The sequence below is a fragment of the Panthera uncia genome, chromosome F1 (genome assembly GCF_023721935.1).
Source record: "Panthera uncia isolate 11264 chromosome F1, Puncia_PCG_1.0, whole genome shotgun sequence".
Taxonomy (NCBI): domain Eukaryota; kingdom Metazoa; phylum Chordata; class Mammalia; order Carnivora; family Felidae; genus Panthera; species Panthera uncia.
The window spans coordinates 6,282,381-6,298,478 of record NC_064813.1 but is presented as its reverse complement, the minus strand read 5'-3'; the positions used below and the strand labels follow the sequence as shown (position 1 = coordinate 6,298,478).

At 42.2% G+C, this 16,098-nt stretch overlaps 1 protein-coding gene across 4 annotated transcripts in view; it reads left to right on the top strand.

Moving 5' to 3' along the window:
* SDCCAG8 (SHH signaling and ciliogenesis regulator SDCCAG8) overlaps window positions 1-16,098 on the top strand; it is a 253,018-nt gene that overhangs the window by 184,586 nt on the left and 52,334 nt on the right. The window contains exon 17 of one of the 4 annotated variants that reach the window (XM_049633840.1): window positions 4,614-6,715. The exons of the other annotated variants lie outside the window; for them this stretch is intronic. Within the exon in view, the coding sequence (XP_049489797.1) occupies window positions 4,614-4,623 (10 nt within the window). The 3' untranslated portion in view covers window positions 4,624-6,715. Of the gene's footprint in view, window positions 1-4,613; window positions 6,716-16,098 lie in introns of those variants that run through there. 4 annotated transcript variants of the gene reach the window in all.

The window sequence follows — 16,098 nt, the reverse complement described above, 5'->3', positions numbered from 1 at the left end:
TCTGCTTGGAAGACCTAAAACGGGAAGTAAAGAGACAGGTGTATGGTAGTTAAGAGCATGCATCCAAGTACCAGACCCTGTGGGTTTTTCTTGTTTGCCACTTCTTAGCCATGTGGTCATGAGCAAATTCCTGGAATCTTACTTTTCATTATCCTCACTCCCTCACTTCCTTCATCTGAAAAATGCAACCTTATAGGAATGTGATCGTTGCCTAAAATAATCCATGAAAAGTCTTTAGAATGGTGCCTGGCACAGATTTAGTGCTCAACAAATGTTTCACACTATCATTCTTTCAATATCCTCTGTTCAACATACTTATCAGCCCATTAACACACGCCAGGCTCTCTTCCAGATTCTGGGGATGGGGATGGAACAAGAACTTCAGAGGCTAACATTCTATAAGGTAGTTTATTTACATTATGGGTTAAATTGGCTCTCATGAGCTAGTCTGTGAAATAAAATACCATGTTTACGTAAATATTGTTTCTATGGGGAAATCCCTTCTGAATCTCCAACAACTGGTTTATGGAGAAAAATCTTGGACCATACCGGGGATATGTCTAAGGTTTTCTAAGTGAGAGTATGTGAATGTGTGTGTGTTTATGTGTGTATGTGCTCCATTCAGTGGTGGAAGTGTTCAGTATGAGCCCCAAATAAAATTTCAAGAGGGATACTTGTTTTAAAAAGTCATATTTTCAGCATAGTTGGGAGGGAGGAGGACAAACAGACAAACAAACAACCAAACAAAAAACTAACAGATTTTAACTTCTATTCCTGAGAAGGAAATTGTTACAATGTTTAACAATTTAAAAATAAAAACTCTAAGAACATAAACTAGTAGGAAATAGCTAATGCCATTTTGGAGACAAATATTTTAGCAAACCAACCATTATAAGCCAGTTATAATATTTTTATAATGTTTATTATATTATATTTTTTTCACAATTAAGTCTGGATACTGAAAAATATTCAATTAAAAATAAGTACTAAACATATGTTCAGTGTACAAAGAACCACTAGAGGTTATGTGCACTGAACACTCTTTGGACAGAGACTTTGCTAGAAAGAGCAGGCAAATTTCTGTTCTGACATTACAGGACAAAAAGTGTATTTCCATGCTTAAAATCCCTACACATTTCTTCCAACATAAACTGCTTTGAGTGAGCTCACTCTTTAGAGCCAAATTTCTCTCTCTGGTTTTATTGTTTAGGTAGACTGAGAACTTCTCATGAGCGTTTTCATTACCTTAACCCTTATGATTTAAAAGTTAATTTAGTGCTGGAGTGTCTGGGTGGCTCAGTCAGTTAAGCGTCTGACTCTTGATTTCAGCTCAGGTCATGATCTCATGGTTTGTGAGTTCAAGCCCCACATCGGGCTTTGCACTGACAGTGTGGAGCCTGCTTGGGATTCTCTCTCTCTCTGTCCCTCTCTCTCTCTTTCTCTCTCTTTCTTTCCCCCCCCCTCCTGTGTGCTCTGCCTCTCAAAATAAATAAATAAACTTAAAATTTTTTTTAATAAACAAAATTTAATTTTGTGCTTTTAAGTTAAGTAGGATCTATTTTTAATATCAGTAGTCATGTTTGTTGCTTTGCTGTGAACTAGAATTTTAAACATTGCATGTTAAATATGAAAACCTGTACTAGATTGTCTGGCTTGAGCTCTATTTTATATCTTCTGGCGTATTAATATATCCTTATATTTAGTAACATTTATTAAGCATTGAGCATACAAAAGCAAAAAGCCATCATCTCTACCCTTAAGGAGTTTCCAGACCCACAAGGGAAGCACACGGTAATCCCAGTGGAATAATCTACTCTAATACGATTAACCCAGGGTGCTCTGGGAGCACGTCAGACTGACACCTTACCCAGGTTTGGAAGGACAGGGTACAGTTCTTTAGAGAAACAGTCCCTGACTGAATCCTGGAAAGAAGTAGAAGTAATCTTAACAGACAAAAAGGAGTACGTGTGTGAAGGTCCTGGGGGTCAAGGAGAACATGGTCTCTTCAAGAACTGACACCATGGCTTTAAAATCTAAAGGGAGAATGAATAGTAGATGAGGTGGAGGAAGTAGGCAGAGGAGTCAGGTCTTCCCATCCTCTCCCTGTCTCTCCTCCTTCTGGACCTCTGCTTACACATTGGTTAGACCATCTGATGGTGGCCCGTAGCTCTTGGGTATACCATTCTAGACTCTCTCCCCCATCTTTGTATTTCACTTGGGATCATTTCTGTTGGCCAGTCTTCAAACTTAATGATTTTCCCACTCTGTTGAGTTCCTTCTGCCAATAGGCCCATCACATGTATTCTTTATTTCTGATGCTTTTTTGTTTGTTCGTTTTTATTTCTAGCCTTTCTATTAGACTGTCATCATGGCTTACGACGGGGATGGGGCTGGGATGGACTTCATAGGAAGGCTTCCACAGGGTCAGCTCCTTTGTATGCTGGAGCTGATTATTAAATTTTTAGAAATGTGTGAGGCATTTGACATCATGTTGGTAGTTTTATTTTTTTAATATTTTAGTTATTTTTGAGAGAGAATGTGAGTAGGGGAGGAGCAGAGAAACAGGGGGACAGAGGATCCAAAGTGGGTTCTGTGCTGACAGCAGCAAGCCTGATGTGGGGCTTGAACACATGAACCGTGAGATCATGACCTGACCTGAAGTTAGACACTCAGCCGACTGAGCCACCCAGGTGCCCCCATGTTGGTAGTTTTAAATTGGCCATGGCAGAAGGATTCACATCACAGAAATCGGCAGACATGAAAGAGGACCTCTTCTCTCTCCCCATCCCCACCACCCCCGAGAGCTGCATTTCAGACATTTGTTATCACGCCATGATGGATTTGCTTCTACCCCTCCCTCAGTAACTATCTATTCCTTGGTCCCTGTGCACAACGTTTCCACCCATCTTCCAGGGGAAGATAGCTTTTACCTCTCACCTTCCCCCAGGACCTTTTCCTCAGGTTTCTTACCCCTCATCCAGAAGCTTGAGGCTTTTGCTTTGTATGACAAAAGAGTCTAGTTAGGGGGCAAGGTTTTGTGTTTGTGCCCCAGCTGGAGATGTACAAGGGGAGCTCTGTGGTCTCCTCTCTTGCCCCCCATCTTTCTTGTGAGCATCCAATGGAAGGAAGCCTGTGGAGAGGTCCTTGAGAATGAGTGCAAATCCCTTTTACCCTCCTGGGTCTGGGACTCATGGGGATTCTAGACTGTTAAAGAGGCCATACTCTAAGAGTCCATTAAAATCTTCACCTGCTTTCCTCTTACCTACATTTATTGTGGCCACTGCTCTTTCCCAGTCTCTTCCAAAGATAAAATAGCTCAAAAGTTTCTGTCTCTCCTCAGAGTGGCATATCACCTTTTGGAATTGAGTTCGTGTGGTTGTCTAGTGACCTCAGCCCTGGTTGGCTCAAGAAAAGTTATGGTTTTATTGATTATCTAACTTTTTCCTCACTGTTAGGGTAGATCTGGAAGAGTCTTTCTCTTGAATCATGTAAAAATGCCTGGAGTTTATCCTGAGCACTGTTGAAGGATTTTACATCGGGAAAGACTGTCTGTGATGTCAACTTTTTGAATACGGTGATGTTTGTCTCACACTTGCAAAGCCAGAGTGTCCCCCTGAGCACTTTCTGCTCAGCATTTCATATCCTTAATTTTGTACCTTGTTTCTATTGCCTGAGTTCATTGATTGTTTTTGCTAGTATTTTTCTTGCATTATGAGACGATTTCCATTTCTATGACTTATTCCTCTGGTGTGTATTTCTATCTGTTTTTAGATATATTAATTAACCAAGTGCGTGATATCAGTGAAGATTTTGCCAATCCCTTCATTTCCATTGTTTTCGAACCTAAGCAAGAATTAAGGGCAGATGTTTCCTTGCTGCTATCCCAGGAGAATGAGTGAGGGAAAGGAAGGTGAGGCATGGAAGAATGGAGAACAATGTAAGACGATGTATTATCATATTGGTGACTGTTTCATGATAAACCACAAAGACACAACCATACAGATGCTTCTGGACAAACCTGTTACAAAGAAATTGCCTCCCAATAGCCCACTGGAGGGAGGAAAAGAGAGCGAGGTTTATCTGTCCAGGTTCTGTCTCATGTCTCCCGTGGGTCCAGGATTTTCCCCATGGGAGATAATTCACCTGCACTTTGGACTAAATTAACCAGTCCTTTTAGAGCTACCTCAGAAGCCAGATCCTAAATTCTAGGGTTTGACATGGCATTTGACTCTGAGTGGCAGGAGGAGCCCATGACTTGAGATGTGGGCAGTGTGCCTCAGTGGCAGACCAAGATGGCCACCATGGGACCAGTGGGCTCGAGGGCAGCAGCGAGGTACTGAGAGCCCAGGAGAAGGTGGCACCAAGAGACGCTGATTGATACACCTGTCAGGGGTAATGACATTACATAGTGTCAGCCTCAAGGCCAGCCCTTGAGAGAGACTTCATTATGTGCATTCCCTGTACCCTCTGCTGCTTCTTCTCTTCCAGACCGATCCATGACCTTTCACCAACTATGCTCATTCCTGCAAATGTGTCTTTGGTTAGGTGTCTTTCATTTTCTTTTCTTCACTTCTCCTCCTGGAATCTCTACCTTGGCTTCTTTTCCTTTCCAGGCAAGCCTGAGTGCCGTACTCTCTGGATGCCTGAGACTCTTCCTCAGGACAAGCTCCGTGACATGCCACACCCAGAGACCGCTACTCCATTCCTCCGGGACCCTACAGCAGTCAGTAGTTATTTCTATTTTTCTTATTCCTTCATTTTTTCTTCATTAATTTGCAAGCTTACTGCAAATAGGTTTCCTGTCTTCTGTAGAAACAACAAATTATCATAAGGAAAGAACAGTGGCTAGGGAGCAGAAGCTCAGGGTTTATGTCACCTGCCAACATAGGATTTTGGACAGGCTTAAGTAAGCTCTTTGAGCCTTAATTTCCTTATCCGTGAAATGGGGATTAAAGACCATGTAAAATAATTATGAGGATCAAATCAGATCCTAGGTATGAAAACTGGGGGAGGGGGAAACTCTGCACTATATAAATGTAGCATTATTATGAGATCAGCTGTCTTACAGTCATGGTGTCATGGAATCCCAGTGCGTCTTAGGCAGTTGGGACTTGGTGATCTCTGACACAAGACCGTAGTTTTGTAATTAAAGCAGCAGAGAGGCCGTATGGAATGCAACTATTACATCAGTACTATTAAGATAGTATTCTTGTCTTCTGTGTTTTAGAGGGGCAAACTGAGACTCCTAAAGGTTATGTGACTTACCATGGTCACCATTGTCACTTAGCTAATGCATAGTGGTAGGGCCGATCTAGAAATGCAGGGCCATCCAACACCAGAGTTCATACTGCAGTACCTCTGCAAGGGTCCCCCGCCAGCCAGCATCTGAGCTAGGGCTGGTCCCCAGGACCCCGGAGTCCTGAGCTGTGAAGCTCCCTGGCAGATTTCCCCATTCCAACCTGTGAGTGACAGTGTGACATCTAAAAGTCAAATTCTCTGCTAGGGGCTCTTCAGGCTGATGTGCCTAGAGCCCCCCACCCCCACCCCCCACCTGTTACAGCAAGACTAAATGAGTTTTTGAAAAGATTTTTTAATTACCAGTGGAGCATATGGTGCATAGTGGTTAAGAACATGCAGTTTCTGAAGCCTTCTGCCTGGGTTCTAATCCCAGCCCCATTGCTGAACAGGCTGTCACTCCTCTTGGGCAAGGCACTCCTCTCTCAGTGACTCAGTGTCCTCATCCATAAAAGGAGGGGAGAATGTATCCCCCACCGCTCCCCGCCTTGGGTTGTTCTGAGACTGACAGGAGCTTCAGGTCTGCTACTGCAATGTATGTTTTTGTTAAAGAAAATAATTCATTCTTGGGTCTTATTTTGCAATTCCAATTAAATAGTAGGCCATCGCTAACTAAAAAATAAATCAAAGGAAAAGAAAAACCCAAAATAGCAGGCTTCCCTTGAACACTAGCTGGGCTCTGCTGATGAGATGGCCGAACCTTCCATTTTCTCAGGAGATACTCAGTTTTAGGCTGCTTTTTGTGGGGTTATGTTCCGAGGCAGACCTGGCTGAGGCAGGGTGGTTTATCTGCTGGTCGGAGAGCTCACAGGGCAGTCTCAGGAAGAGCTGGAGCCTCAGCCTGGCAGGCAGGACGCGTGCATTTGCAAGCCGGGCGCCCAGCCCCTTGGGCACCAGGCTTTTGTGCTCTTTTAGCTCTGATGTTGCACAAAAGATTGCAATCTAGAATCAATCGAACATGATGAATGGACTCCTTTGTGGGATTCCATGTTGTTTTTAACATTTCTTTGGTAATTTTGAACAAAATAACTTCGGAAGTGATTACACAAGGAACAATGTCTTTAGACCCTTTAAAGCGTTTTCCTTTGTTTAGTTGAACATGTACATTTAGGGGGTAAAGCAAGTTCGTGCATTGTTCTCGCCATGCATAACATGCAGACTGCTCGCTGGTGGTGGAAATGTAACAGATTTAAAGAGCATGTTTGGTTTTCTGATAATATCCTGATGATATACGGTGATTTTCTGGGCCTTTGTTTTCCAGAAATTAATTGGTTAAAAAAATTGTTACTCTCTTTGAAATGTTTGTGTGTGTATGAACATGATAAGCAGAACCATTTTCTCCTTATCATCCATGAAAAGTATGTGACAGTTTAAAAAGCAGGTATTTTAAAGTTTATTTATTTTGAGAGAGAGAGAGAGAGAGAGAGAGAGAGAGAAAATATCCCAAGCAGACTCCATACTGTCAGGAGCCCAACATAGGGCTTGAGCCCACAAACCATGAAATCATGGCCTGAGCTGAAATCCAGAGTCGAATGCTTCATTGACTGAGCACCCAGTAAGGAGTGGGGATTTTAAAGGCATTTTGTAGAAATATAGAAAAGCAGCATGAAAGTGACTTTTGAGTCACTCTCTTGCACTAAATGCAAATTGTTAGTGTTTATATGCTAGACGAGAGAGAAAGTAGACATCCATCCAGCTGATGCATTGCCTACTCTAGCTGCTAAGTGGAGCTCACCCAGCCCTCTGCAAATGTGGGCATGGGAGAAAGGATGGGTGTTAAAGATGCCAAACGTGTGGTTCACACAGGGCTGCTTTCCCGCCAGTGAGGGCTACTCACCTGCCCCTTCCCTACCTTCCCCTTGTTTGTCTGGGACTCCCCTCATTTTTACATTATTTTTCCTCTCTCCTGGTTCAGTTGCTTTGCTGCGGCTCTTCATACACTTGCAGTGAAATGGTGTGCCCTGGGTGTGGCATTTTATTGGAATCCATACTGTTAGGGTGTATTTTCCAAAATTTGAGACAGCTAATCATGAAACAGGGAATTTTAATCAACCATCCAGTGGCCAGGAAACTCTGTGTCCTTAAAAAAAAAAAGTTATAGGAAATGTGAACATTGAACTATCTTAACATTGAGGTGCTCTTTCTGGGCTCAGTTATAAAAAGAAATGCCTTATATTCAGCTTAATTCTTTACCATCATAGAAATTTTAGCATCATAGAAAAGTTTGATGAATAAGAGAAGAAATTAAAAAAAAAATTTTTTTAATGTTTATTTTTGAGATAGAGAGAGAGAGAGAGACAGAGCGTCAGCAGGGGAGGGATACAGAGAAAGGGAGACACAGAATCCAAAGCAGCTCCAGGGTCTGAGCTGTCAGCACAGAGCCTGGCATGAGGCTCGAACTCAACAAACCGTGAGATCATGACCTGAGCCAGAGTTGGACGCTCAATTGACTGAGCCACCCAGGCACCCCTAGGAGAAGAAATTTTTATCACTGACCCAAATCTCAATCTATACTCTGCACATAATATCTGTCTCTATGTCTAGATTAATAGTGCCAGCTTTCCATTGCAAAAAGAGGCTCTTTGGGGAGCAAAATGATTAAAACTTTGTATTGTCAATTCCTAAAATATCTCAAATAGATAGCAGTTAAATTCATGATGGCTTATAGCCAAGATATAAGTTTGGCTGTGTAGTGAATAGTTCACCATACTATGACCAGAGGCGATTTTTACATCTATCTCAGCAGTGCTTCTTGAGGCTGAGGCTTTGAGAAAAAGATCTTAGGAAGCTGGCAGTTCTGGGCAGATGTGGATCTATACCTCTGGCGTCACTGGTTGTAATTTAACTAGAGCGATGTTGCAACCATCTGGGTAGCCAAACGGCCGAGGTCTGTTCTTGCCCATGATTCTAAGTATGGAGGAGATCTGCTTGACTTCATAGACACTGGATTTATAAAAAGGAAATATGTCAAGCAGTAACCATGGTGGCCTGCTGCTGGGATGTGTCTGCAGCCAACTTCCTGGGGTGGCTTCCCTCAGACACTCAAGTGTTGCGTTCAACTGTGTCTTCGTGCCTGTGCGACACAGTGCTACGGGATTTTATGTCAGTTCCACCTTTAGGGGAAAGCCCTGATTTGCATAGATCACCTACCTAATCTGTAGAACGAAAGAACATTAAAACAAAAAAGTACAGCCCCAGAAGTCCTTTCTACTAATATGTGGACCTTGCCATTTTTTCAGACCAAATTTCAGCCTCACTGTCACAGAATCTTTCAACGTTGAAAATTAACGGCTGATTTCTTGCTCGTGGAGAAAAGCTTACTAGATTCTGGACCACTTTAGGACCAATCCTGGAGCCTACCGTCTTTCCTGATTTCCCTCAAACTGTTTGGCTGTGTACCTCCACAGTGAGAGCTATTAGAGTTTTTGCTGATGCGCTTGGCACAACTCCAGCAAAATAGTCCATTAAAATTCAGATCCTTTCCCAATAATTGAGACAATCAATTTACATTAAACAAGGCACAATTATACTTTCATGTACAATTTAAATTCTATAGAAAATAATCAGTGTGCAATAAAGAGGGACACTTATTTTGATGCAAAGGGATGTTTTTATAGTCTGCATAAACAAATCTTTCATATTTTCAAAATAGTTCCCTCATTATCTTTGGTGTAGGAGAACTCTATTGTGTGTTATTTTGATGTAGGGACAAGTGTGTCCACGGCTGCATGTTTAATAAGCAATGTGACTTTCTCTCTATGCCATTTAAATTGCAAGGGCTGAGATAGAGTAAGGTAGGCACTTGCTTGCTGTTTGACATGAAATCACTCTTGTAAAATGAGCAAAGAGTGTTGAGTGAGTTCGTTTGCTTTTGTTCAAGCCTTAGTGAAATAGGCACCAGGTGTTCGTCTGGACCTTTGTGCAATAGACCAGGGATCATGTGTCGATCCTCAGGAAGTTGTTCAGAGGGATTTGGGAAGGATGCACAGGACAGGGGACGTAGTCGTGATGGTCTCGTGCCTACAAACCGCAGCGAGGGAACATACCAGGCAGCCAGGCTCCCAGGCGCCCAGCCCTCCGCAGCTCTCCTGTGCAAGCTCTCAGCAAGACTGGTATCGTCGGTCAGGAAATCTAGAACACCGGAGAAGCAGTATTAGGAAGAATATAGTACAAATAATGACAAGATAGAAAACAAATCCTGTCAGAGCCCGAGAATATATTTGGCTTCCGCTTGCTGTGTCTGTCTGTTTCTATAAACGGTCCAGAATAGAAACCGGATGTTTAAACTCTCTCTCCCTTTCACATGCTCGCCTCCCCCTCCTGTCTTCCTTCCTCTTCAGTATTAGTAGACTTACTATTTTTATTAGTTTGTATTTATATTTCCATTTTTCAATATTTGCCATTTGTGTGGGTAACACATTAATTTTTAATGAAATATTTTCAGACTCTTGGAATAGCTGAATCATAAAAGAAAACTTGAAATTGATATAGATTCTAGGGCAGTGTGTAAACTGAATGTTACAATTACTTTTCCCACTCGCAAGTGGCAAATGGTTATTTTAAAAGGTGATGCGTGCCTAGTTTAAATCTCTTATATTTGCATAGGAGTCTAGTTTTTGTGTCTAATTTTTTTGGCACAGGATACCTCAGGTACCATTCTAATAAAAATGAAAGAAATATCAAAACAATATTAGTGCTCTCTGGTAATTTTCCTCTTATCTAGAAGCATGTATTTTTGACAAGCCTCGTTGCTGTTAAAGAAATTCATTTGTAATTTAAGTTGAATCCTGAGCTAATTTTTCATTGTAGTTCTATTGCAGAACTCTAGATTTTAAAGAAGGCAGCATTTGGGGCGCCTGGGTGGCTCAGTCGGTTAAGTGTCTGACTTCGGCGTAGGTCATGATCTCACGATTCATGGGTTCAGGCTCCTAGTCGGGCTCTGTCTGACAGCTCGGAGCCTGGAGACTGGAGCCTGCTTCAGATTCTGTGTCTCCCTCTCTCTCTGCCCCTTCCCTGCTCATGCTTTGTCTCTCTCTGTCTCTCAAAAATAACTAAATGTTAAAAAAAAAAAAAAACTTAAAGAAGGCAGCGTTTGTTTCTTTGAGTAGTTTGTGTTCTCCAGCCAGAACTGTTTGCAGTCTTGTACTTGTAAAATTAAAATTAATCCTTGAAAATCTTTGAACAATTTTATGTTACATGCTATTCCCAGAACTAAAGCTTGTAGTCCACTTTGGAACTGTAAATTAGTAAGTATGGTTTTTCCCAAAAGCTTATTATAGAAAACATGGACATTGGAGATGTGGCATCTTAGAGACTTTTTTCCCATTCTCAAACCATAAGGATACAAATGATCAATTACATGTCGGTAACTTGAATTTTACTTGTGTGTGTTTGTGTGTGTGTGTGTGTGTGTGTGTGAGTGTGTGTGTGTGTGTGTGTATATATATATATATATACACACATACACGTATATATGTGTGTGCACACAAATATGGTGTGTTTATTATATATAAACTTGTATTTTTGTATTAGAAGTGTATATATCACTTTACATTTTTTTCTTTGTAGTAAAAATTTCTAAATAATATTACCTTTATTTTTTTTTTAAGTTTATATTTATTTATTTTAAGAGAAAGAGAGCAAGTGGAGGAAGGGTAGGGAGAAAGAGAGACAGAATCCCAAGCAGGCTCCATGCTATCAGCCCAGAGCCCGATATGGGGCTCGAACCATGAGATCATGACCTGAGCTGAAATTAAGAGTCAGACACTTAACCGACTGAGCCACCCAGGTGCCCTTAAGTAATATTATCTTTCTGAAATACATTTGCTTATTCTTATCATTAACAATAAATTTGTATATTTTTTCCAAATATTTTTATTTTATGTTCCAAATAAAGATGAGTATATGTTTTCCGGAACACTGCCTATCTTGTATGAGCTGAACTACACAGAACAACATTTTCAAGAACCTGAGAAACGTGAAAGATTAGTGTGACGCCCCCCTCTTTGTGTTAGCATCTACTTCTCACCCTGCATCCCTCCTCAGCAGACACTTTATAGATGAGGAAACTGAGGCCTGAAGAGATAAGGTGACTTCTAAGATACAGTTCAGGTAATGACTAGAATCTGTGATCTCTGACTGCCGCTCTCATGTTTTCTCCTGGACCCACTCAGTAATCTATGTTTCCAGAAGGAGGGAGGTGGGCTACTACTAATAATCAAGAGGAGAGTATTAAGTGCAGGTAAGTAGATGTTTCACAAAGCCGGCTTATCCTGCAAGCTCAAACCCAGAAGTTGGGTGGTGAACTGAGAGGCCAGGAAATCATAACAAGGGCTCTGTGTTGGGCTAAGACAGTTCCTTTGCGAACAAATCACCTGATATGGAGCGCCACATCGTCTTTTCTGGACAAGCCACACCAAAGTTGCATCTTTTGACGCATCCAATTTTGGTTTCTCTAAACCATGAGACCCCTGGGGAGCAGCCACCTTGCAGAATTTGCTGTTTCAATGATGCTCTCCCACCAGATTTTTTATGATTATCTCATGCACACTTAATTTGACAGACTTAAAAAAAAAAAAACAACAGCAACAACTCTGCTTTGTTGATTCTTTCTAAATCATTCCACTTTGTTTTCAATGAATCAGCAAACTTTTTTTTTTTTTTTTTTTCTTATTTTTTTTTTTTTACCAATCACTTCTGATTTCACTAAACATTAAGTTATGCTTGTGTAGGCAGCCTAAGCAGGCTTAGGAGGAAACACAAGTGACTGGGGAGTGTGTACGCGGGCGGGGCAGCGGTGCCCAGTCGTACTGGCGGCCACAAGGACTGAGCGTGCTCTGGACATTGTTCAGTACATTTCATGGCGAGCAAAGGGAAGTGTTGGTTCATCAGGAGCTCAGGGCAAGTGGCTGTCCATTCAGAGAGCTCCTGCTCTACTTTGGAGGGAACCACTAGGGTCAGACGAATGAAAATGTACAAAATACTAACTCTTGGGTAAGAAGAATCTGCAACACCCTCTCCATGCACAGTTTCCCTCTTGTACCACAGAGGAGGCAAGCCACTTGGAGGCAGAAGACGGGGAACTTTCTCTGTTCCCGTTTTGCTTTCTCTTCCCCTGGATTACGGAGAATGGCCTCGCACCACCCAGAAGTTGGGCCAGTGGAGCGTTCTTATCCCAAACAAACGTTCCACAGCTGCCTGGCAGGAAAGGCAGTGGCCACCGTTCAGCCTAGAGAATCATCCTCGTGTACGGATTTCCGAGTGACCTACTGCTTGGTTGGGGATGGTGGGGGCTGCGGTCCTGCTTTCCTGAGGGAGCTGATCTCTTCCTTCCACAGAGTCCTAGCAGGAGTGGTTTCTTAGGAGACTGGGCTGCTGAAAATACAAATGGTTTCAAAATGGTTTTCCATAGAAGGAGGGCACTTGTTGGGATGAGCACTGAGTGTTGTGTGGAAACCAATTTGACAATAAATTATATTAACAACAAAAAAAAAACCCACAATGGTTTTCAATAAATTCTTGGATTGAGAACCCATGCCTGGTTTTTATTTTAATTTTTAATTTTTTTAAATCTTTTTAATGTTTATTTTTGAAGGAAAGAGAGACAGAGAGTGAGTGGGGGAGGGGCAGAGAGAGAGGGAGGCACAGAATCCGAAGCACTGAGCTGTCAGCACAGAGTCCAACGCGGGGCTCAAACTCACAAACCACGAAATCATGACCTGAACTGAAGTCGGTCAGTTAACCAACTGAGCCACACAGGCCCCCCGAGAACCCGTGCCTAGTTTTTAAAGGGTTCTATGAATGCATTAAGTCCCATTCCTAGAATGATAATGAATGAAGAAATCAGCAAGTAATGAACAACTGTCCTCTCTCTCAATTGGGTGAATGTCATTTTTCTACTTCTCTTTTTATCATTTTTATTTGGTCTAAGCATCCATCCATTTTCCTTTCCTTTTTTTAAATTTATTTTTTAATGTTTATTTTAATTTTGAGAGAAAGAACACAAACAGGGGAGGGGCAGAGAGAGAGAGAGAGGGAGACAGAGAATCTGAAGCAGGCTCCAGGCTCCCAGCTGTCATTGCAGAGCCCGTTGCAGGGCTTGAACCCACAAACTGTGAGATCATGACCTAAGCCAAAGTCGGACGCTTAACCCACTGAACCACCCAGGTGCCCCTCATTTTTCCTTTCTTAATTAGGTCATGGTATTTGCCAAGATGATGATTATAGCGCACAAACTGCTTCAGACACACACGCACACACAAAATAATGCACCATCGCTGCCTCTTGCCTCCTTTGCTACATTTGTTGTGGGCAGCACTTTTCCATATGTATTTTGTGAACAATCAGTTCCACAAGATGGTCTTTGAAAAAAGCAGAGGATTTAGTTTGGGACTTATTGCATAAACTACCCACTCTTTAGAGAGGCGAAACTTACATTAGTATATTAAAAGCCTTGATAAATCATAGAAATTATTAATCATTTTTAAAGTATAAGTTGGCTTTAATTAAAATAATAATATAGATATTTGTAAACATTTAAACTTTACTAAACTTTACAGGTAAGGGTAAAAGGGCAGGGCTTTAAGCCACCCTGCAGGACTGTGTGTGGAGACAGATCACAGGTCGAAGCGTGGAAGTGACCGGTGGACTGTGTGGTTTCTCGTGGCTCCGTGATCATCTCTCATCCCTTTGCCTCTCTGTTCCACTGTATGTCCTTTGTACCCTGGAGCACAGTGATCACCAGGTCGTGCTTTCTAGCTCACTGGCAGGGGGACCCACCCATGACTGCTGCACATGCAGGCGGTGGGGTTGTTACCTGTAGGACAAGTTTGAGATGTGATTAACCCTGGTAACTGAGACTGTGTCATGGAGCGGATTTCGAGAGAAACAGGTCCTCTGTTACCGAGTATGTGGCTCTCATGAGCCAGGAGAGTAAACATCCATTTTTCTCTCGGGTCATAGGCTCTCAGAAGGGATTTTTTTATGTTCTTCCTCCTTCTCAGGGATCTAGGGTCATTTCTGAGTATATATAGAAAGAAGATCTGTGTTCACTTAATTATTTATTTTTTCATTTATTGTTTATATACACTCTTCAGATACTGAGTGCTGACTATGGTAATAGGGGCATGTGGTAGGCTCGGGGATGAAAGGGACCTGAGACTGAACCCTGGTCTTTGAGAATACAAGGTCAGATGCTCTTGCCTATGTTCCCTGAAGTCTGGAATACTTTTTCTTCTCGGTCTACGGGCCTCATGTTTCTCAAGAGACAGGTCAGCTGTCCTCTCTTGAGGGACGCCTTCCTTCACCCACTGTCTGGGTGTTCAAACCACACTTTGTTCAAGTGCACAGGACGCCATCTTTATTCTTTGAATGTCCAACTGGTTAGACCCTGAGTTCCTTGAGAACAGGACCCGTGTCCCAGTCATTTGTTTCTCAAGCCTGTCGCCCAGGTACTTAGGTACTTAGGTACCAGGTACTTAGGAGACACTCACTCTGTGACTTTGCAATCATTTTTACCTTCAAGCTTGCCTTTTTTAGCCTCCCCAAAAGTGTAGAAGCAGGAAAAAGAGTGAGCTAAAAGCAGAGCTTGATGGGAATATACAACTTTAAAAACATATTTTATAACCTCTTACCCGGATCCTCACATTTGGAAAAAAAACCATTCAATTCTAGGTGTGTCGAGCTGTCATTGAGTAAATACAAATCTAAACTGTTATTGTGTAAGGATGTGTATCCAGTGAGCACTCAATAAATATTAGTCACAACTATTAAACATGCTTTGATCTCCCTAGTACTAGAGGTGCTTCCTCACTCTATTTAGGCCATTTAACTACTCACTGTGTTGTTAGTTGGTCCTTATCTTGTAAGGTTTGTAGGTCATATTTAATGGAGCTGAATGTGAGGGTTGGCAGCAGTTACCTAAATGACTTTGACTTTACAAATTTTACAGCAGTCACTTGGAACGAGTTCTATATTTCCCAAGCTTTTGGTTTCCCCAGTGGCCTGATATATTAGAGGATAACTATTAACTTGCAAATTTTGTGAGTGTCGTTGTTGTTTTGTTTTTTTTAATCAGCCAAAGTTGACGTTTTACCCAATGCCTGTGATTTCTGTATCATAGGTGAAGGAGAGAATCTAGACTTGAGGTGGGGGAACATTTTTCTTGTTTTACATGGCCAGACAGAACAGCCCTTGGAAGATGATCCTTGGAAAGAGATGATCATTCCTTGCTCAAACCAAATATACCTTAACTTCTGTTATGTCTCCCACTGTAAAATAATCATTTCTGGGACTTGTGTCTGGAAGTGCCCCAGGTTTTCCACATGACCCTTAAAACACAGGGACATTTGTGCTGCATTTCATATTTCTTATTTTGAATTACGCCACTGTGTCCACCTGCAACGTCATCTCCTGCTGGGCCTGGAGGGATCAGAGGGTCCCGGATTCCTTGGGCTTGTCACTAGAACCAGGAGGGCTGAGCGAGTACAGGTGAGGTGGCCAGGGGACAGCTGCCTTGGCCCTTCCCCCCCAGGTCCGCGCTCCCATCCTGGTTCCAGACCTCCCCGTCTTCAGTGTGAAGAGTCAGTGACCCCAAGGAAAGGCTGGAAAATGTGTGGGGCCTGCTCTCCAGATATCTCACATGAGAACTACTTTCAGGGTGAGATTTGGGGGGTTGACTAGGGCAAGGCTAACTGAAAATCTGAGTTCTCACAGGGGACCGCCATTTCTTAATTCTCCATAGTTGGTTCCCTCTTGGTCCAGTGTTTCTGTTTTCTACCACTTACAGCACTGAGTTCATGGTAT